The sequence below is a fragment of the Eulemur rufifrons genome, chromosome 2, assembly GCF_041146395.1.
Source record: "Eulemur rufifrons isolate Redbay chromosome 2, OSU_ERuf_1, whole genome shotgun sequence".
Taxonomy (NCBI): Eukaryota; Metazoa; Chordata; class Mammalia; order Primates; family Lemuridae; genus Eulemur; species Eulemur rufifrons.
In genome coordinates, this window is record NC_090984.1 from 89,565,610 (window position 1) to 89,588,833 (window position 23,224).

Consider the following 23,224-nt stretch of genomic DNA (forward strand, 5'->3'; position numbering starts at 1 on the left):
GAAAGAGGATTAAAGTTTCAAGTTCATCATCAGGGAAGATCTCTCTAACAAACAGGTGAGACTTAGACCAATTAAGAATTACTTAAGCATCTATTACAGTGGTAGTGTATTAGAATTATTCGTTCACATGTCTGTCTTCCCTACTAAACTGTGCGTTCCTTATAAGAAAGCTCTGTATCTTCTTCAGTACCACCTGGAACAAGGTAGGTTCCCAATGATTTTCCACAGATAAATGAATAATTATGACTCACCTCCTTACTGCCTTCCAGTCTAACAAGTAATAATGAATTTAATTGGAACTACCTTTGGTAAGACAAAGCAAGTTGATATTTTCATTGGTTTGGTTCCTAAGATATGCCACTTTAAAGCCCCAGATACATATTCCATTTTATTCTCACTAAAATTGCTTGCTTCTGATCACATGCACATATATGAAAACTAGTCCCAGATGATCTTTAAAATGACCTCTAAAATCATTGAATTAAACACAAAAACAAATCCATGACTTTTGATCAGATTTAGATTTGTGATTCTGAGGGACACACAGTAACTATTAAAATACAAAAAGAATACTTATCTAATGAAAAATTTTAAGTAGAAATACTATTGTGGATACATGTGTAATGTCCATTCAGTAAGTGATGGAAAGGGAGCAGGCACTGAAAAACAAAGTCACAGATAGTTTAGACTGATTTATTATATTCTTTTCATTACAAAGATAATATAATTAAAACAGTATATAACAAAAAAGTTAGTACCTAGAAATTTCATAAAAATAGTTTCATCCATTTTTAGTTGCTCAGTACATGCCAACACTCTGTTTTGAATTTCTTCATGTTCTCTTTTCTTCTCATAATATTCACGTGAAAAGGGTGTTTCTGAGTATTTTAGTTGGTATTGCTTCAAAACATCTTTATACTGACATATATAACCATGATACATTTTTCTGTTAAAATTTAAAAAGATGATGTCTATATAACAAGAATAGATTTAAAGGATTTGTAAATATCACTTGTTAAAGTCTACTAAATTAAGCATAAAAAGCAAATCAAATATCTACTTATCTCTGCTTCCCTCAATATTGTTTGCCCTTCATACTTTCCTTAACTCCACCACACTTCTCAACTCTATTGTTTTCATTACCTGAGTTATTCACTCCTTAATCCTCTTCAATTTAACTCCCACTCCCACCATTTTTAATGACACTATTCTTATCAAGGTCACCAATGATCTAATTTGTCCAATTAAATGATCTTCCTTTAGTGCTCATCCTAGTGCACTGCAAACTGCAGACACTGGCGGAACCTGGTTCTTTTGATCACTTGCTCCTTAAATCTCTAACCTCCCAATGGCCTGAGTCTCTACTCTCCCCAGTTCAGCTACCTCTTTAACTAGGCCTTTTTCATTTCTTCCAATTTTCTTTAGCTAAAATTATTACATGAAGTCATGTTCTATGTGTTAGAACTCTGGGTTCATATTCATTCATGTATACCCCACAACTATTTCATGAAGAAAATTGTAGCACAGTTTGGAGGAACTCCTACAATCCAACCCCAGTCATAGTGAATGGTCATCTAGGCACAAGTCTTGAGTCAGACAGTTAATTCTTACATAAGGTGTTAACCCTTCCTTCTTTGAACTGTGCTTGATCTACAAGAGTCAATTAGTGTGGCCTATTGACCATATCTAATCCGCCAACTGTTTTTGTACAGCCCATGAAGTAAGGATGGTTTTTACATTTTTACTGACTGAAAAAAAATCAAAAGAAGAACATTCCATGATACACTAGTATTGTATGAAATTCAAACATCAGTGTCCATAAATAAAGTTTTATTGGCTCATAGCTCATTCATTTACATATTGTCTGAAGTTCTCTTGTGCCATAGGGCAGAGTTGAGTAGTTACAATAGACTGCCCACAATACAATGGCCCACAAAAGTTAAAATATTTACTATCTGATCCTGTATTAAAAAAGGTTTTCCAGTCCTGATCTACAACATTGTAAATGTTCAATCCAGTTCTTTATGGAAAATATATTCTTAAATCCTTTTTTTTGTCCAATTCTTATCAATGCTTAGTTTCAAGAAATAATATTCATGGCCGGGCGCGGTGGCTCACGCCTGTAATCCTAGCTCTCTGGGAGGCCGAGGTGGGCGGATCGTTTGAGCTCAGGAGTTCGAGACCAGCCTGAGCAAGAGCGAGACCCCATCTCTACTAAAAATAGAAAGAATTATATGGACAGCTAAAAATATATATAGAAAAAATTAGCCGGGCATGGTGGTGCATGCCTGTAGTCCCAGCTACTCGGGAGGCTGAGACAGGAGGATCGCTTGAGCCCAGGAGTTTGAGGTTGCTGTGAGCTAGGCTGATGCCACGGCACTCACTCTAGCCCGGGCAACAGAGTGAGACTCTGTCTCAAAAAAAAAAAAAAAAAAAAAAGAAATAATATTCATAATAAATGTTTTTAAATATATGGTCCTTACATTCCTCAAGATTTTCTTATTTTTTGGATCAAGTCAAACTATCTGAAGGAATTTCTTAAAAGGTACTATAATGATTATCTCATTTTAACAGATGAGAAAAGAAGAGCAAGTATTCATAAACTGCTTGTATGAGAAGAAAACTAAAGATAACAGCCTTGTGCTGGTCAGCAAGTCTGAATCTTAAGAAAATATTAATTTTGTAATATTGCTAAACTCTGTCCTCTTTAGCAAGATAAAGCAGTTGAGCCACAAACAAGCTTTCTATTCCCCTAAATGCATATTTGCTAATTAAGACTCCAGTTTATTATGTAATAACTTGGTAAAATGGCCCAGGGAGGAGAGAAATACCTATAAGAAAACTAAGCCTGGGCCATGAGTTTTAGATGAGATCAGCGAACCACATCCATCATGTTCCTACTGTATATTCATGCCTACTCTTCTAACATATTCCATGCAGAAACTTTGGTAGAGCCCAGCATAGCCAAGGCATCATTCAGGAACAGCCATTATCATCTCATCTGTTGCCAGATATATTATTCTTCATGAATGCCTGGGTCAGGGATGGGAGATTAAGAGAAAGAAGGAGCTGGTGCCTCTATTTCCTCCATTACCACATAATATCAATAAATGGATTCTTTTCTTTTTATAAATGCCTAGTATTGAATCAAATTCAATTAACCTATGTGGCTAGTTTAAGAAAGAAATAGTTGTTTTCACTTTCATAGCTTTGGTTAGCTCAAAGAAGTCATCTACAACAAACACTACCAGAGAGGTACATATTTGGACTGGTTTCCTTTAACTTCTCAATCATTTTTAAGAATTAATGTTTTATGGCCATGATTTATATTGAGAGATGTTATAAGAAGCAGTTTATATACATTGGGTTTTGGGGGGGAGGGTCACAAAAAGATACTGACTACCACATTGCACAATTTCCCTTTTATGAGGACCCAGGGGAGAAATTTCTCTCAGGCCTCAGGAAAAACATCTACTTATTCCAAGCAATTGAACTGTTTTTAAACAAACACTTTGAATCTCAAACTGATAATATTTCTACAATGCCTTGATTACCAGGAATTTCAAAGCTTAATTTGTGTCTATATCTAACAAGTGTGCAGGACCACATAGTATGAATTTCTAACTTGACCAAAGCTTTCATCTTCCTATATGATCCTTACTTCCCTGTAGTCTTGATGTTTAATCTAGTTTTTTAACACTATGGTATTATTTATACAAATCATCTCAAATCCTTTTTGAAATGAAGCAGGGTCTATAAACAATAACATAACAGTCTCCTTCAAGGATTCTACCCTCTGCCTACTTTTTGAATGACAGTGCACTCTAACTTTCTCCTCTTTTTTGCTCCATATATTTCCCTGAGCATTCTCATCTATTTCCATGATTTCAAATGCCATGAAGTCCAAATCTATAACTTTAGTTTCTACCTTCTCTGAAGACTCATCTTTGAATATAATGGGCATTGCATTCTAAATTTTACACGCTTTTAATTAAAATATAAAAATAGACACTGCTCTCATTGAATTATGTTAAAAATAAAAACATTTCAGCTGGGCATGGTGGCTCACTCCTATAATCCTAGCACTCTGGGAGACCGAGGTGGGAGGATTGCTTGAGGTCAGGAGTTTGTGACCAGCCTAAGTAAGAGCGAGATCCCATCTCTACTAAAAATTGAAAAAAAAATTAGCCCGTTGTGGTGGCGTGTGCCTGTAGTCTCAGCTACTCAGGAGGCTGAGGCAGTAGGACTGCTTGAGCCCAGAAGTTCGAGGTTGCAGTAAGCTATGACAATGCCACTGCCCTCTAGCCTGGGTGATAGAGAGAGTCTCTGTCTCAAAAAAATTAAAAAATTTTAAAAATTTCAATTTTTTAAATTAGGTGAAATTCTAATGCTACGTATGTGTTCAAAGTCTCTTGCCTTGTTTCCTTATATTCAGTACTTACACTTAATCTCCAAGACAATGTGCTTATACACATAATAAAATAAATTCACATAAGTATTGGTGTTTCTACATTAGAATATAGCCACCTCACTAAATAAGCAGCCTAAAAAACAGAAGTTCGACATAAAGTACCCTTCAAAAATCAACACCCTAAATTTTTCATAAACAGGTAACCATTATCCCAGGGTTTGCCTATAACAGTTCAGTCATAAAGATCATTAATTGAAGGATTCTGCTATAATAACTGGTATTGAGAAATAATTTATATCTAAAGCCTTATCTAAACATATCCAGGGTTAGACAGAGCTTTACAACAAATTGGCAGACCTCTAACTGTACCCAGGCAGATACAAAATACTACATTTACTTTAAAAAATTCCCTCAAAGTACAAAATTTCTACATATTTCAATTAAGATTCTTATAAAGCATGTTGTGGTAATATTACTTATAGAATTGATAAGTTTAAATTAATATATGTACTGTACTTGTCTTTTTCAATAGTTTCTTGATAAACAGTAAATTGGTCCTGCATATAATCTTCATGCTTATGAAAAACATCACATGTTGGCTTCCAGCTATAAAAAAAGTTGTATTTGTAATTAGCATCTCGGAATGATAAACAAATTGACAGAGATAATAAAAAATGAATGTAATCATTTAAAGAGAAGAGAAGCTTTCCCTTCCTAGAGAAAACAAGTTTATATTAGGAAAAGTATTCCCATCTCCCATCACCACCACCACCTCCATTCATGTACTCATATGCTCTAATATCAATATTCATGAATTTTTACATCAAGCCTGTTGGTAAACCATGACTAGGGAAGGAACAAACATGGCATGGCTGGATTATGTATTGCTATGACATTCCCATTATATACTCTGTATTACTCCAACATCAGCCTTTCTTTCTCATCATATTTGTAAGATCTTGGCCAAAAAATTCTTTTGCAATAAGCATTCAAAGAGCTAGGATAAGAGCTAAAGAGAGGCTTTTTTTCTCCTTGGATACTTAGAAATATAGGTATTACACCATTCTGAGCTAGAAAGAAAGAAACTAGGCCAAAATGAATTATAAAATCAGACAGTAAGAATAAAATGAATATTCATCTTCTACATGTTTTATCAGATAACCAGAAAAGGTATTATCAATATAAAAAATATAAAATAAGTATATATCATAACAGCTTCCATTCTAAGTATTGTTTGAATATTTTTTCTTTTTTCTAATCTTTTTTTATTTTTTCAGATTCAAAAAGTATACATGCCTACTTTGGAAGCATAGAAAAGTATATGTAAGAAAATAACTATCATCTACATTCTCAACATTGAATAATAACTATTATTTTAATAAATTGTTTCCAGATCTTACTACAATTATTTATTTTAACATCATTGAGATCATCTTCACATGTAACAATGTATACTCCTTTATTTCTTACTGAACAGAACTTGCAGTTAAATATTAGCCTGAATTTCTGATCATTTTCTTAGAAAATATTCTCAAAAATGGAATTAGAAAGTCAAAGGTTATACATACCTATATTCTCAGTATTTAAAAATCCCATTAAAAATATATGCTCACTGAGAAGATGTTTGCTATAAGCATTTAGATGTACATCCTTCTAGACTTTTTCTAATTATATAAATATACAATTACTAAATTGGGTTCATACTATGAATATTGTTTTACAATCTTCTTTGTTCAATTTGTAATATACTGTTAACATCTTTCTCTTTTTTTTATACATAGGATTTTATTTTTCACTGCTATAACAATTTCATTATAGATCAAGGGAGAAAAAGAAAAAAAGGATAAAACCACCACACTGAGTAAAATTACTAAAGCTTTTCTACTTTTTAACAGGAACATCTTTCCATGTCAGTAAATTCACACCTACATCATAATTTTATTGACTGCCTAGTGTTCATTCATATGGATATACCAAAATTCATTTAACCAATTCCATAATGTTGAACATTATGGAAGAGTTGCTTCCAATATTTTCCTATCATAAAAAAAGGTTGAACTGGAACTCAAACAACTCAAAAGCCAAAAACCCAAATAACCCAATTAAAAAATGGGCAAAGGATCTGAAAAGACATTTCTCAAAAGAGATACAAATGGCCAAAAGATATAACAAAAAATGTTCAATATCTCTAATCATCAGGGAAATTCAAACTCAAACCAAAATGAGGTATCACCTTATACCTGTTAGAATGGCTATTATCAAAAAGATGAATAATAACAAGTATTGGTGAGGATGTGGAGGAAAGGGAACTCTTAAATACTATTTGTGGGAATGTAGATTAATACAGCCATTTTGGAAAGTATTATGGAGGTTCCTCAAAAAGCTAAAAATAGGATTACCATATGATCAAGCCATCCCACTTCTTTTCAATTCCAAAGGAACTGAAATCAGTATATCAAAGAGATATCTGCATTCCCATGTTCATTTCAGCATTATTCACAATAGCCAAGAAATGGAAGCAACCTAAGTGTCCATCAACAGATGAATGGATATAGAAAATGTGGTACATACACATAATGAAATACTATACAGCCTTAAAAAATGAAGGAAATTCCATCATTTGAGACAACATGGATGGAACTGTAGGACATTATGCTAAGTAAAATAAACCAGGTGCAGAAAGACAAATACTGTTATGATCTCACTTACATGTGGAATCTAAAGACATTGATCTAATAGAAACAGAGAATAAAAAAGTGGTTACTAGATTCTGGGGATGGGTGGGGGGACAGACAGGAAAAAGTAAGATGTTAATAAAAGGGTACAAAGTTTCAGTCGGAATGAAGTAATAAGCTTTAGTGGTCTATTGAACTGCATGTTGACCACAATTAATAATAATGTGTTATATGTTTCAAAAGTACTAAAAGAATAGCTTTTTAATGTTCTCACCACAAAAAGATGGAAAGTTGGTTAAGTGATAGATATGTTAATTAGCTCAACTGAGTCTTTCCACAATGTATACATAGATCAAAACATCATACTGGAACCCATAAAAATAAAAAATTACTATTTGTCAATTAAGAATAAATTTTTAAAATATTGTGCTAGGGAAAGAAAGGTTGAAACTTTGTACAACAAGGTTGTACCTTCTTTCATCTTTGAGAGAATTACTAATTATTTCCTTATGAAAAATTCTCAGGAATGGAACTATATCATCAAAAGTCATGCTTAATTTTTAAAGCCTTTTAAAAACGTGTATGTCATCCAAGAGATTTATCCCAGTATACACTCCTACAGTGTATGAGAGAGTTGATTTTCTTATTTGATGGCCAAAAGTAGGTGTAACTTTTCTTTAAATCTCTGCAAAACTTAAAGGCAAAAAAATAGCACTTAATTATTGTCTTAATTTAGATATTATTATTAGTATGATTGAGCATTTGTTCACCGGTTTTTTAGACTTATGTATTTCTTCATTTTGGTATGTACCTGTTTACCTTCTTTGCTCATTTTTTTATTGGAGCTTTTTCTTTTTCTTATTAATTTCCACAAGTACTTTATATTTTTTAAAAATCAACATTTATTTGACTTTTTTCTAGTTTATTCTTTTGTCCTTCGTATCATTATGGGCTTTTTTTCTTTTTAATTTGTATGTAGTCATATTTATCCATCAATTACTATGTGGTTTCTGATTTTGGTGACATACTTAGAAAGGCCTTCCTTTCTCAAAGATTACATAGTCACCTATATTTTTCTAGTGCTTTAATGTATTCATATTTCACATTTAAGTCTCTTAACCAGCATGTTGAAATCATGAACCAGAGGCATTCATGAATTTAAACATTAAAGGTAATAGATCCTACTAACTCTCCTCGGACCACAGCAGAGATTAAGCTTGTACAAAGTACAGTTTATTTATGACAGGGTAGGTTCTAAGGGGAAACTACCAGTACTTTTCCAGCACCCAATGCAGCTAATTAAGGAAAACTGCTGGTAAAACCTACTACAATAAAACATAAACCAAAATAAAAGTTCAACAGTATATAATTTTTTGTTGATCAGATTGCCCAAATATTTAAACTTTGATAATTCCAGTGTTGGCAAGGTTATGAGACAATAGAAACTTTCTTACATTTTTAATAATTCATTTTCTATTTATAAAAGTAATATTCTTTATAATAATCAATGTGTTATTGTATAAAGAAAAAAATTTTTCCTCATACATTGTTGATGGGAGTATAAATTAGTATAACCTTTTTAGAGAGCAGTTTGGTATTATCTATTATCTATCAAATGTTTTAATGTACATAGTCTTTAATCTAGCAATTTTACTTCTAGGGGTCTATTCTAGAGCAATACATATCTATATATGTGGAAGGATATCTGTATATGTTGTTTATAATAGGGAAAAAATGGAAACAATCTAAATGTCCATTAATAGGAGAATGGTTAAATAACTTAAGATAATCCATGAATACTATAAAATGCTATGGAGCTGGTAAAAAGAATGAAATCTATACATAATTACATGTATAGTACAATTTATATCACATATTTTTAAATTTAAAAAACAAGTTGCAGAATGGTATGATCTCATTTTTATGAAAAAGAAAGATTGCTATATTGAGGATGTGTGTGTGTGTAATAATGATGTCGAATATTCAAGGTCTAAAAGGATACAACTGTTAAGAGTGATTATCTATGTGGAACAGGACAAGGCAGGGGATTTGAACTCCAGGCAAGGAGAAACTTTTTATATCATACATGTATATATTATTTGAATTTTTATATTAGCTATATGTTACTTTTATAATTTCTTAAAACCAGTGGGGAAAAAGTAATGGAAAAAGCCAGAAAGGCTTAGTAAAATTTTTGGATAACAAAATATTTCAAAACAAATATGATTCTAAGTATGGTACTTAATACAAAGACAATGGTCCACATAAAATTAAGTACAGAAAACCAAAATTTTTAATAAGTCTTTGTAATATACAATAAAGTTCTATTCACATCTTTGTTTCAAAATGTTTACCTTATACCAGATTTAACTACTAGAATCCAGAACTCGAAGTCTTGTTGAAAGAATTCTTAAAATATCAAATACTTTTATTCTGAAAAATTTTAGGCTGTACTCCCCTACACAAAAATAAGATCTTGAAAATTCAAAGATGGAAATTATTTCTAATTTATCTAATAGAAATTTTATACACAGAGCTTAGATTATTCATAATTCTGTATTTAGACTAATTGGAATTGAATTAGTGAGATACTGAATTAGTGAGATATTACAGCCCTTACTTCTATTTTTCTTTTGGACCTCTTCTGATCCCTTTCCAGGGTGGCATGTAACAAGGCAATTTAAGACTTGATTCATTATTTTGTTAACATAGAATACTACTTTAAAGCAACAGCATCTTCAACTATAATCTCAGAAACTCTGAATAAAATAATCTAATGACAATTATTGAAAGTTCATTTCTTTCAAATACTCACTTACTACAGCTGTCTTTGATCTCCTCACTATGTTTATAGTAATGACCAATTTCCTCATCTGTTGTATTTATAGTTTCATGTATCTTACAAATAGTTACTCTGGTTTCTTTAATATCTTCACAGCATTCTAGAAAGAGGAAATGTTTATTTTCTTAAGGTAGAAATCATAAATTTAAAATAAACAAATACACTAGAAAAAAGGGGTATAGCAACTTACCTAAAAAGAGAAGAGCCAGAGAACAGAGAGGAAACGAGGCTTGAGATGGATAGAGCCCTATACTAAAAAGCAGAGAACCAGGGCCAGGCCCACTCCTAGCCACAGAAGCTAAGGATTTGTGTTTGGGATTGAAGAGAAATAACTGTTCCCTGTATCTCACCTTTAACATAAGAGGGCTAGATTATGTGACATCTTATGATGCTAGGAATCATGTAAATATTTACCCATTTATGACACTACCATAAAACTTCTGTTTTTGACAAATGTGACATTTCTGTTCATCAATTCCATGTCAATTTATTATTAACTACACCTTCGACTCACTTGTTACTAGTGATTAAATACAAGATAAAAAATGAAATTATATAATTTCTTCAAAGATTACAATAAATTCTTAATGCCCTGTATTCTTTTTTGATTGCAGGAAAGATAACCAAACTCTATCTTTACAGAACTATTAAGAAATTAATAGCTCTATTTTTTACAGTTTTTGTGTAGGATCTTATAATACTATACGGTATTTGTCTAATTTGATTTGCCATTTCTCTCATAATATTATTTTTCAGAATTATTATTCCTGAAAATGTGGCATCTATCAGTCGTTAGCCCTGATTTTTGGTAATTTCTATAAAGATTTAAAAATTTTTACTCAAATATTTGAAACAACATATGATTTGAGAAAAATAGCATCTTTTCAACTGCACTTAAGGGGTCATTTCTGCTTAAAGCAAAATTCTTCACAAAATAATTAAATGCTGAATATAGAAATTTATTATCAAAAAAACTATAGTTAAGTCACAACTGTTTTACCTACCTCATTATTAGTCCCTAGAGAGAAATGGCACAACATTTATAATGCCGACTGTAAGTTGCCCTAAACAGGACAATTGTATATTATCTTATATTCCCAAAAAAAACCCCCAAAAGACTAAAATATCTTTATGATGTAAAACTACTTACTATTAATTCTTTGAATAATATCTTCTTTGGTCCTTATATCTTGCTCATACTGGAAAACTAAAATAAACAATGCTTTTGTGATTTCAATTCATTTTTAAAATGTCAAATGATAATACAAAGTTACTTATTTCTTTATTTTCATTCTATACCTACCAAATTCTAGCAAAAGTCTGTCCAAACTGACAAATAGGCTGTCACTCATGTTGGCTACTATGTCAAAAGAAAAAAAATTATAAGATTTTTCTGAAGTCATACACAAAACGGCAAATATTCTGTAACAACCTTTTAAATATAGCATTCTTCACAGAAAAATACGGATAGAGCAAGAATGGGGGAGGAGAGGGGCCCTTTCAGCACATAGCTGCACTCCTAGCCCAGCCTAACAGGCACGGAATAAACAGTTGTCGCGCGCCATGGCATGGCTGAAACTTCAGGGAAGAGGGGCGCCTGCATAATTGTTTATACGTGGTATTGCAATAAGTGAATCTTCTGGGGTCTACGACTCCCAGATTTCTTCAAAGCATCGCCCTTTGAAATAAATCTCTGAATATGTCCCTTCTTGGCGTGTGCACTACTACAAGTAGTAAGAGTCCTAAAGAAAGTCGTTCCCCAACAGCAAGGTAAAACCTAAAGAAACAGTGCAATTTTAAATTTACGAATTCTCCACCAAGAATCTAAAAAGTGGAAGTTTCCACAGGACAAAATACGCCTGAGGCAGAGTTCGTATCTGCCATTCCCCTGAGATCCGAGGAGCCCTTGCCCGCGCGTTTGGCAGAGGGAAATTCGCTCGCCGAGGACCAGCCGTCCGCCCTGCCTACCCGCTCCCCCTCGGCCGAGGCCGCCCGCACGCGCGCGGCTCGCCTCAGTCCGCAACACTCCTCCCCGCGGCCGTGCCCGCAGCTCCAGGGCCGGATCCCAACCCGCGGGATGAGGCGAGAGAGGCCCCCAGAACGCAGCCGCGATGGTTCTGAGGGACAGGGCCCGCCAGCGTCGCCCTCACAAGCACACACACCCTCCCTCAGAGCCGCCTGACGAGGGAAGAAACTGCCACACACAGCTCCCTTTCCCACCCACCTAAACGGCCCCTCTGGATTCGAACTTCCACACCCTCCCTGCCTGGGGTCCCAAAGGCCACTCAAGGTCCCAGGCGCAGGCGACCCGACAGCAGATCCTGACGCCAATCGGCCAGAGACCCCGCCCGGCTGCGCTCAGCTCCACCCCCACACCCCTGGCGCCAGCCCCGAGAGACCCCGCAGAGCACGCAGCCGGAGCGACGGGTCGTGCGGAAGAGCGAGATCGCGCCCTCGGCGAGAGCAGCGGTGCGCGGCTATCGCTCCTTAGCCCGGTCGGAGCGTGGACCAAGCCCCCTCAACCAGGAATGGGTGCGGCAGGCAGAGAGAGGGCCCTAAAAGAAGGGACCTGTCACCGACTCTTCCACTGCCTTGAAGACGAGTGGTTCTTTAAAAGTCTATTCATTCCTCTTGTAACATAACAGGTTTTAAAAATACTTTGGAGAACAGCAAGAAAATTGATATTCTAACGTGACAATAAAAACATTCAAATCAATAATAAAAATTGAATTTTGAATTCAGCATCTTTCAAAACATATTGAAAAGCATGCACCATTCCTAGACATTTTGATTAAACGAAAGTTTTGTTCAATTTCAAATAAAACACATTTTCTGTCAAAAATGCTGTCTTTAGATAATTTTGCTCTTAAACTTTGCGTATCCATGGTGAAATAAAGAGTGGAGACAAAATAATTTAAACAGTTCAGTCCCCTAGATTGCCTTAATCCTTCATATATTTCTGGTGGAAATGTTTTTAATTCTAAATTATCAAAATAATTGTCTCAAGTCACCACAACCTAAGTTGTTTCACAGATTATTAAAATGAAAAATTTCAGAAGTTTTTTTTATGCACTCAGATCAGATATGCATAACCAAGTTTATTATAATGTGCTAAAACGTTGCTCACTAGTTGGTACTAATAATATTCCTCAAAGCTAATGTAAGTTTCGATGATGTAAAATTTTAACAGATTCAGTTTATGTGCATGTGAAAAATCTTTTACTTATTTTCTCCAGTTTTATTGAAGTATAACTGACAAAGTTGTATATATTTATGGAATACATGATATTTTAGGGTATGTATACATTGTGAAATGATTGCTACAATTAATTTAATTTGTGTAACATATCCATCACCTCACATAGTGAATCATTTTCATGTGTGTTAACATTTAAGATCTACTCTTAGCAAATTTCAAGTACACAATACAATACTATTAACTATAGTCACCATACTGTACAATAGCTCTCCAAAACTTTTTCATCCTAAGTGAAACTTTGTACTCTTGGACCAACTTCTCCCCTCTCCCCCTCAGCCCCTGGCAACCACCATTCTACTCTCTATGAGTTTCACTTTTTTAGATTTCATACATTTAAGTGAGATCATGTAGTAGTTGTCTTTCTGTGCCTGATTTATTTCACTTAGCATAATATCCTTCAGATTCATCCCTATTGTCACATATGACAGGATTTCCTTCTTTTTCAAGGCTGGATAGCATAGCATTGCATATATATACCATATTTTCTTTATCCATTCATCCATTGATTAACATGTAGATTGATTCCATATCTTGGCTATCCTGAATAATGCTGCAATGAATGTAGGAATGCAAATATCTCTTCAGCTACTGATTTCACATTCTTTGGATATGCATTCCGAAATGGGATTGCTGGATCATGTGATACTTCTATTTTTAACTTTTTGAGAAATCTGCATACTGTTTTCCCTAACAGCTGTATCAGTTTACTTTCCCACAATGTAAAGTTTTATTTTATTTCCCCCCTCTTCACTCCCTCCCTCCAAGGAAATATAGTACTCCATTTGAAAAATTATAGAACTTTGACTCAGATAAACATTTATCATAAAAAATCATTTTCTGAAAAAGTACTCCCATAAGACAAAAAACTCTCCTTATCTATCACTAGCACCTTTGTCTCTTGATCCATAGATGCAAATCAAAATCTGAAGAAATACCTGCTGCTCATTCTAATTAAATAGTATTTCTTTTCTTCCTTTTACAGCTAAGTAAAAGGAAGAAACAGAAATCTGGTGTCTGTTATCAAACAGAAAGCTGGTGTCTCCCACCTACAATTCCTCTTCACTCCTTTCCTCACTGATCTTTTCAATTCTATTATGATCCTGTCACATTTAACTACTTTCTCAGGTAATAAAATATTTTTATTGCAAATATAATGGTCTTTTCTTAGCCGTATCTTCCTCCCATCCTTTTTTCTCTGTATTTGGCTCCATTAAAATTCTCTGCAGAAGAGAAGGAAGGAAGGCTCTTTCTAGACATTAAAGGTCTTATCGGTCAACACCATATTTCTCTCACTCTCATATTTCTCTCACAGCCAACCTGTTCCTAGACACACACTGTCTCCCTCCTAACTCACTTCTCAACTTATTCCATCTTCCTTCAAATGCTATTATGCCATAACATTTATTCTTGTTAAGGATGAGAATGACCTCATGTCACTAAATCCAATGAACGTGTTTCAGTCTTTACCAGATGTGACCTCTTCTCAGCACTCAACAGTATTTATAACTCCTCCTTGTTAAAACACAGTAGTGTTTACCTTACTTTTCTCCTAGCTATAGTAATTTTCTCTATCTCCTCTTTCAGGTTTTTCTCCTTCTACTCAGCCATTAAATGTTATAAATTCCTCAGGCTCAATCTTAGAGCCCTTCTCATTCTGTACATGGTTTCTAATACAACCACTACATAGACGACTCACAAATGTATATCTCTAGCCCAGACCTCTTGCATCAATCCAAATCAGTAGCTACAAACAACAAAAATTGATTCTGACCAATTTAAGCAAAAATAGAATTTGTTAAAAGGATACTGTCTATCACAAAAATTCCCAGAATAGCTAGAGACCCGGCCTCAGAGGCTATACAGCAAGGAGCAATGCCCAAACTCACACCACAGATTTGGTGGTCAAGATATCACGACCACAACCAAGCACTAAGAACAGCAGTTCACATCACTACCATGAGCAATACCACAACTGCCCTAGAAACAGTATCTTTCTTTAACTGTCACCACTGCCAGAGAGGATTCTCCCTAGGGCACACTTCCTGATGTCACTCGTTCCCAATTCAAAATCTTAGGTGGGTACGTTTGATTAAAGAAGCCTATGCCACATCCATCTCTTCATTCTCCCAGACTATTAAAGGAGGAAATTCTCCAAACTTAAGAAGTGGATTTAAATGCTGGGGAATCAAAAAGAATAGCAACTTTCTATTATACCTATCATCTGAGTTCCAGATCCATATATCTAATTGCTGACATGACAAGCTATCTTAGTCCATTTCTGCACTATAACAAAATACCACAGACTAGGTAATTCATAAATAATAGAAATTTATTTCTCACAGTTCTGGAGGCTAGAAAGTCCAAGATCAAAGTACCAGCAGATTGTGTCTAGTAAGGGTTCACTCTCTACTTCTAAGATGGTGCCTTATTGCCACATTCTCTAGAGAGAACAAATGTGTCCTCACATGACAGAAGAGCAGAAAGGATGGAAGGGACAACTTGCTCCCTCAAGCCCTTTTATAAGGACACTAATACCAAGCCTTCATGGCCAAATCACTTCCTAAGGGCTATACCCCTTAATAATACTGCATTGGAGATTAAGTTTCAACACAAATTTTGGAGAAACACAAGCATTCAAACCAGAGCACAGCCCAAAACACAACTTGTGCCCCCCCCCCACCCCGCACTGATTCTGGCCTCTTTCATTGTTCTCTCTTTTCATGAAGCGGACCAGTATCCATTTGTACATATCAAAAACCTAGTTGTTATCTTTGACAATGTTCCTCTCCTATCATCCTCCATATCTAATCCATCATAAGTCCTACCAATTTTCCTCTTAAGTATCTTCCAGATCCATCCATTTCCCTCCATTACAATTGCCACCATATTAGTCCGAGTTATCATCACCCTCTCACCTGGATTATTGTAACAGCTTCCAAATTGGTTTTGCCACATATCTAATCTGGCCCTCCTGTCCATTCTCTAGCCATCCCACAACAGAGCAATTCTTAAATGCAAATTTAATATACTCCCCTCCCCCGCCCCCCCCCCACACTTTAAAACACATCAGTGGCTTCCTATTGTTCTGAGAATAAAGGAGAAAATTATTTTTTATAATTGGAAAAAAATTCAAAATTTATTTTTCAACAGACAGCATTAGCAAGTACAACTAAAGGTGTTTCTCTGTAGATACACATTCACAAGGCATTATTAGCTCAATGGTGAGAAAGCTACTAGTGTTCTGTTTAAAAATATCACTTCACAGTGTAAACAGGTACTATTATTGTGTTCACTTACAATTCAAGAAGAAAAGGCACAACTTGACAAAAAAAAAAATTGAGAGATCCTAAAGTCAGGTGTGAAAATTAAGAGACATAACTTTGGGTAACAGTCTTGATACATACTTCACTAAACGCCTTTCACATAGAAGGGAAAGACTTCTCCACCCAGTAGTTAGAGTCTTTCTTTCTCCTTCCTTGTTAAACCATAAGAAAAACATTTCATAATTTGCTCAATATTATTAATATTAGTGTACAAAAGGGAATTTTAAAAAAAGGAATCACAAAAATATCTTGAATAATCTAGCTGCTCCCACCAATACACCAATTCCGAGGTTTAAGACAGAGCCTGGCAATATTCAGTGGTCATAAAATAGGAAAATAGAGACTGACTACAAAAATAACAAATAAACGATATAAGTAAATTAAACCTTTCACAGTCAAGACTTCCCTGTTCCAACTTCATAGCCTCCATGCAATACTCAGGGAAAAATCCTCATAATTACTTGGCATAAGTCTCACCAAGTAAATTTTTAAAAAATTAATGTGTGAACCTGTGATTTAAAAAAACATACCCTTCCATGAGTTTCATCCGTACTCATATTCAATAGATTAGACACTGGCAAACTAAATTAAGTCACCTGAGATTCCCTGCTTGAGTGTTCAGGAAAATGAAAGCATCTGAGAAGTAGGGGAGTACATGGTAATCTTGGGGCTCCAATTAAGTTGTATTTAAATAAGAAGCAACATACACACTAACTTCCTAAGGACTAAAATAACTCCATTTGAGAGCATTCTACTTAAGTAAGGTTCTAGGATTGAAGGAATTTTGTAATTCTACAGCCTTAGTATTTTGCTGTTTTTTTTAACACATTAACTGCCATGTGAGTTGTATTTAACTGATGCTAGTTTTGACTCCAGGACCTCATGAAGTATATGTAACTCACACATCTCTTTACCTTGGGAGCCGCATGGTGCATAGGCAACTCACACTGCCATGCTATAGCATACATGTTATGTGATGGGTGGTCCCCTGGGCAAAACCCTGCAATTGGTTTGTGAAAATATTACTTGTTGATGTTCTTATTGTTACAATTAAATTGCATATAACTCATGCACAGAAAACAATAAAAAATAAAGAATTTTTCATTAAACTAGGATCATTTTATTTTTGAAGTTTTCATTCTATTTTCATAATAAAACACTGTGGCCCCAAGGAAAAAAATTTCTTTTTTCTAGTGTGGAAGTCAATGTGTTAAAAAGTACATCCAAAAAACAAAACAAAAGATAGGTGGGGGGGATATAAAACAGGTCCCTAAATAGATGACAGACCTTGTCCATTTATCCACCTACAGTTACATGTAAGTATATGGTACCCTCCTCTGCAACTAGGCTAAGTAGTTGTCTTTTCCACTGTGGTTCAATAACCTCCAACTGTTCCACCTTGAAATAGGTGACAGTGTTTGGAAATAGTCACTCTAGGTTGTACAAAGTTTCTATGTATAGTTTGTTGCAAGTAACAAAGCTACTTTCAAGAGCCTTCTTTCCAAAATTGAAAAAGAAAATCTAGTCTTTGTTTTGGTATAAATTTTTTTGTTTGTTTGTTTTTATTTTTTGCAAAGCAGCATAGAAACAATAGTGATGATAAGACTGCCTGAGGTTGCTGTCACAACTGCAAACATCATTTGCAGGTCAGTAGGAAAAAAGAAATAGGAGGAGATGGGTTTCTCAAGAAAACAAAAAAAGCACAGATGCTAGAGATTTCACCCTGACTTCATTTCTCCTTCCATGCAAGTTTCTCTTTGGCTTAACTAACTAATCACAATCTTGTTTTCTTCCCTGAAGTGACGGAAACTGGTGTTTGTGAACACTGTCAGTAGCACTTGAGCACTGTAACCTGGTTAGGAGCCACCCATCTTGGTCCTATTCACAACTGAGTTGGCCCCAGGGAAACAGGGAGGGTGAGAATACCACTGCTCTGGATCACAGAGATCTCATCATTCTTCATGGCCAGACCACTACTGAGCATGCCAATGTGCTGGTTCCACACAACAGAGTCCACATTCACCAAAGAGCCAGAATTTCCTTGGGAAATATTTCTGATACTCTCTTTCTATCCATACCTAACAGAGCCAGCTAGCTTCCTTCCATGGTATGCCAGAAGTTACTGTTTGCCTCATGTACCATATAGTGTACCATCAAGTTGCCTTTGGTGGTAAAAACTTGCCCATGTATGTTGCACATAAAAGGCTTCTCTTCAGTGTGAGTACTTTTGTGAATTTGAAGAGTACTGGAAGATAAGATGTTCTTCCCAGGTTGTGTGGAGTGGTGTTGCTTGGCCTGTGGGCATGGCTGGGCCAGCAACAAAGGTGTCATGCCCAGGGACATGGTCAAGGGTCCAACAAATGTACCAGGAACTTCAACTTCAACTTAGGTTGGCTGGGCTCAGATAAACATTGATGGGATACTGCTCTGACCCTCCATCTCAGTGTGGCTGTTCTCAGAGTTCCCAGCTTTGCCCCCAGCATCAGGAAACTCTAACTTAATACTTTCTGCTTGGCTATTAGCTGGGGAGAGTACCTGAAAGGATGTGGTTTCCATGGTATCTGGACTTTGACTCTGAATTTCCTGATTTCCCATCAGTGAGGACAAGTCATTGGTCAAGCTGTCACTCTCTGCGGAACCATTTTCTCAGCTGCTCTGCTACTGCAGACCAAAAGGGACAGAATCCACTTTCCCCAGGACATCTAGGGAAGCCGTCATGCCAAACCCTAGAGTGAGTGATGCTGAGTGGATGCTGGGAAGAGAGGCAAGGACTTTTGAGGAGCTACTGGGGGTATCCTGGGAGCTAACTTCTACATTGATGCTTTCTACAATATTATGATGACACATGGCACTTGTACTGTCATTCTCACTGACATCATTGGCTCAGGACCCAAAAAGTCACAGAGATTCTCTAACAGGGGCGTGTTTGGAATCTAACCATCCATGTGTATCTGAACACGTTGCTGCCACATGATTACATTGGTAAATTTCATTTGACTGATGAGGCATATCTTTATGAACATATTGGTTCAGTGAACCCTGAGGTGTGTCTTCAAGTTGCCTTTGGTAGAAAAAGCTCAGTGACAGATCTGACACTGGAACAGTCTCTCCCCAGTGTGGGCGTGGTAATGTATTTTGAGGAAGCTATGGTAGCTTAAGATTTGGTGACAAATAAGACATTTGCTGGGGTAGTGGTGGCTTTGTCGATGCTCTCCACCAGCTGTTGCAATTTCAGAGTGTCTGACCCTGGCTTGAGGGTCCCACTCCCTTGGAAGCCACTAACACTTGGGAAATTATGGTTTGACCCCACCCCAGGTTGTGTGAGTCTACCTTCACTTTCTGGAGAAAGCCTAGGCCACAGGTTGTTGGGCAATGGGCCACCCATGAGGTCCTTTGGGTTAGTCCCCAAAGGACTCCCCAAAGGAGAGATTTTCGAGGTAACCCTACAAAGGAGATCCCTTTTACAAAGACAAGTTTGCTGTCTAAGGAGAAACTCAATTCATCTATGGGGACAGGTACAAAGAGTGCATAGGGGGACATCATTGCCTGCTCCCATTTTGTCCTGAAACTTGGCAAACATCTAGGGTATTTGCCTTTATCTGAAGATATTGATGAAAGCACAGCTGGAGGTTACCCTTGGTGGTAAAGTCATGATCACAAAGAAAGCACATCAGGATCTCTTTCCAGTGTGGGAACAGAGTTGGATCTGCAAGGAGCTATCAGTCTCCAATACCTTGCTTTAGTACATAAATTTGGACTTGTACAAGATGGCTTTGTCTTTGGGTTTAACATCAACCTCACGATGTTCTATGGCTTCCCTTTTCCTTTCTTGGATGGTTCTAACACCACAGTGGAGAAAGGACTCCTAAAGAACACAGAGCCTGGAGTCTGGGGTAGCAAAGCACTCAGGAGGCAAGTCATAACATTCAGGAATACCCATGTCCCATCCAGCTTCAGGGCAAAGGGTATCAGTCCTGGGGACAGAGAGCTGGCAGTGGAAAAGATGTTGGCATGAGGTAGCTTGGTTTGTTTCAAGGCATCCAGAGACAGACTTTGACTTTGAGCTTTCTGGCTGAGCAAAGCTATGGCTGCAGAAACCTGCTGGGACATGTGGCTGCTCCAAGTCTTCAGGGTATTGGTCCCTGTCACACCTGAGTGGAGGGCATGGGAAGTCCACATGTTCACCTAAATGTGGATCTTCTCAGTGAGCTGGATCTGCTGTAGCTGCTGCTGCTGCTTCTGCAGACACAGGATCTACTCAAGGACCCACTGGATGCTATTGGCACCAGGCATGGGGGCTGGCAGTACATCTGAGCTCCATTGATTCACCACCACCTTGTTGCCCCCATGGTGCCTGAAGAGACACATTAATATTGGCCACTTTGCCTTTGGATAAATAGCTTATGTTCTGGGGTGTGGGTAGCAGGATAGTCTCTGTCTTTAACTACACAACAGACTCTGTATCCAGCTTCTCCTTCATGTCCCCTTAGCTGCCACCATTCTCCCTGTGACCATCCTTACTGCTTAAGCTGAGTGGCTGGTGGCTCAGTACAGCTCTGAAGAAGTCTTACTGTTCTTGCTGTCATCATGATGAGGACAGGTGGATTTTTCATACAATTTTTCTTGTATTCCAAGAACTCAGAGATTCTAAAGAATTCTGCACAGTATTTCTCACAGATATGTGTCTCCCAGCTTTACCATCACTTCATCCTTATTTGATCCATCACCATTTCCTGGGTGGTTCATTGGAGCACCTGGCTCCTCACTGCTAGCACAGCCAGGTTGTATCTGCAAACTCTGGGGTCAGCTGCTCACCCTGCAAGGTGATGTGTTCAGAGTTTTGCCTCCTTGAACCTTTAAATGTATGAGTGTCAGGAGCCAGGAGAGCTCCAGTATTTGGCCTCTCCACCACAAATTCCTAGAATTAGGAAAGGTAATCTTCTTCAGCTGGAATGTGCAAAATTCTTATCATGGCCCACAGGGACCTTTATGGTCTTGTCCCTACCTATCTCTTTATCTTCATATGCTAACATCATCTTCCTCTGCAATCCAAATTTACAAACCTTCTTTCAGTTCTAAATATGCTCCTTTCCATCACATAGATATTGCTGGATCCTCTTGCTGTAATGCTCTATCCTTCTTCATTTAATAATCTCCTACTCATTCTTCAACTTCAAACTCAAAGTATTACAGTCTGAAAGAGGAGAGTTCCAGTTCTAAAATGGCAATGTAGATGCAAGCTGGCTTCACTACCTACTTTGCAAAACCAAAACCAGGTATATAGCACCAAGATCATTACCAGCAATATCTCAGAACTCAAATATGAAGATGAGTCAATTCTGGGGCCACAGAGAAGTAAAACAAAACTCTGAGCAATGGTAAGAGAATCAGATTTTCATATGCCTAATGCTCCTCTCTCCAATCTGCCTGGCACCAAGCATGCAGACAATTTCCCCCAACTCACAGTTTCTATACTGGAAAGACTGAAATCAAGGTAGACAACCAGCTTCCCTACCATTTTGGATTCTTTGGCGGGAGTACTGTCCATATCTCAACCCATGTGAAGCATTGTGACTGACTAAAGGGAGACAGATCCCTGAGGACAGCCAGAGACAAAGGCAGGAGGTAGGATTACCATCCCCAGCCCAAAAAACTCTGCTCTGTAACTTAGCCAAAGGAGATGCCAAATCAGAGTGGCTGTTCAGTAGCACCAAGCTATAGAACCATATATTCCACAGGTCCCCTGGGCACAAAGTCCTAGTCAGCTTTCCCATGTTGCCAGGATACCCCCTTTAGGACTTCCCCTATTCTAAGGGGACAGTGCTTTAATCATTTGCTAGAGCCAGACAAACCTGGGCTTTAGGTGCCATCTCATGCCAAAAAGGAGGTGACCCATGGAAAAAAATATAAGAAATTCAACAGGTAAATTACAAAGAATCTCTAAGCAAACATAACCAATAAAAACATAAACAACCCAGACAGAGAAGACTGAAATAAGTAACTAATCCTTCAGTACAAAGACATAGACATATATCCATAAGAAACAACATCAAACAAGGAACCATGACCTCCCCAGACTGACAAAGTAAGAAACCAGGGATTAACTCTAATGAGATGGTAATATGTGACCTCTCTGACCAAGAATTCAAAATAGGAGTTTTAAGGAAACTTAGTGATCTCCAAGCTCACATGGAAAAGCAATTCAGAAATTTATCAGAGAAATTTAACAAAGGGAATGAGATATTTTTTAAAAATCAAACAAATCTTGGAACTGAGAAATATATCTGATGAACTGAAAACTTGATTGGAGGCCCTGAACAGAAGAATGGATCAACCAGAGAAAAGAATAAATGAGCTTGAAGACAGGCTATTTGAAACTAAACAATAAGAGGGGAAAAAAAGACAAAAGAATGAAAAGGAATGAAGATCACCTAGAAAATATAAAAAATTACCTCAAAAGACCAAATCTAAGAATTATTGGTGTTCAAGAGGGAACTGAGCAAGAGAAAGTGGTACAAAGCCTAGTCAAAGAAATAATAGCAGAAAACTTTCTGAAATTTGAGAAAGATATAAATATCCCAGTACAGGAAAACCAGATAACACCAAACAGATTTGGCCCAACTAAGAATACCTCAAAGCATATAATAATCAACTCTCAAAGGTTAAGGACAAAGAGAGGATCCTAAAGCAACAAGAGAAAAGAAACAACATAGA

General features: G+C 36.6%; 1 protein-coding gene and 1 pseudogene across 1 annotated transcript in view; both read right to left on the reverse strand.

Annotated features, from left to right (window-relative positions):
* The window catches only part of C2H14orf39 (chromosome 2 C14orf39 homolog), a 44,453-nt gene extending 33,173 nt beyond the window's left edge, over nt 1-11,280 (reverse strand). Inside the window, exons 1-6 of the mRNA XM_069465025.1 lie at nt 11,232-11,280; nt 11,079-11,135; nt 9,902-10,028; nt 4,928-5,017; nt 759-946; nt 617-659 (exon numbers count right to left, since the gene is read on the reverse strand). Of these exons, the coding sequence (XP_069321126.1) occupies nt 617-659; nt 759-946; nt 4,928-5,017; nt 9,902-10,028; nt 11,079-11,135; nt 11,232-11,280 (554 nt within the window). The remainder of the gene's footprint in view (nt 1-616; nt 660-758; nt 947-4,927; nt 5,018-9,901; nt 10,029-11,078; nt 11,136-11,231) is intronic.
* A 7,086-nt stretch (nt 11,281-18,366) lies between these two features.
* LOC138398458 (sal-like protein 4 pseudogene) lies at nt 18,367-22,058 on the reverse strand (annotated as a pseudogene).
* Between the last annotated feature and the right edge of the window lie 1,166 nt (nt 22,059-23,224).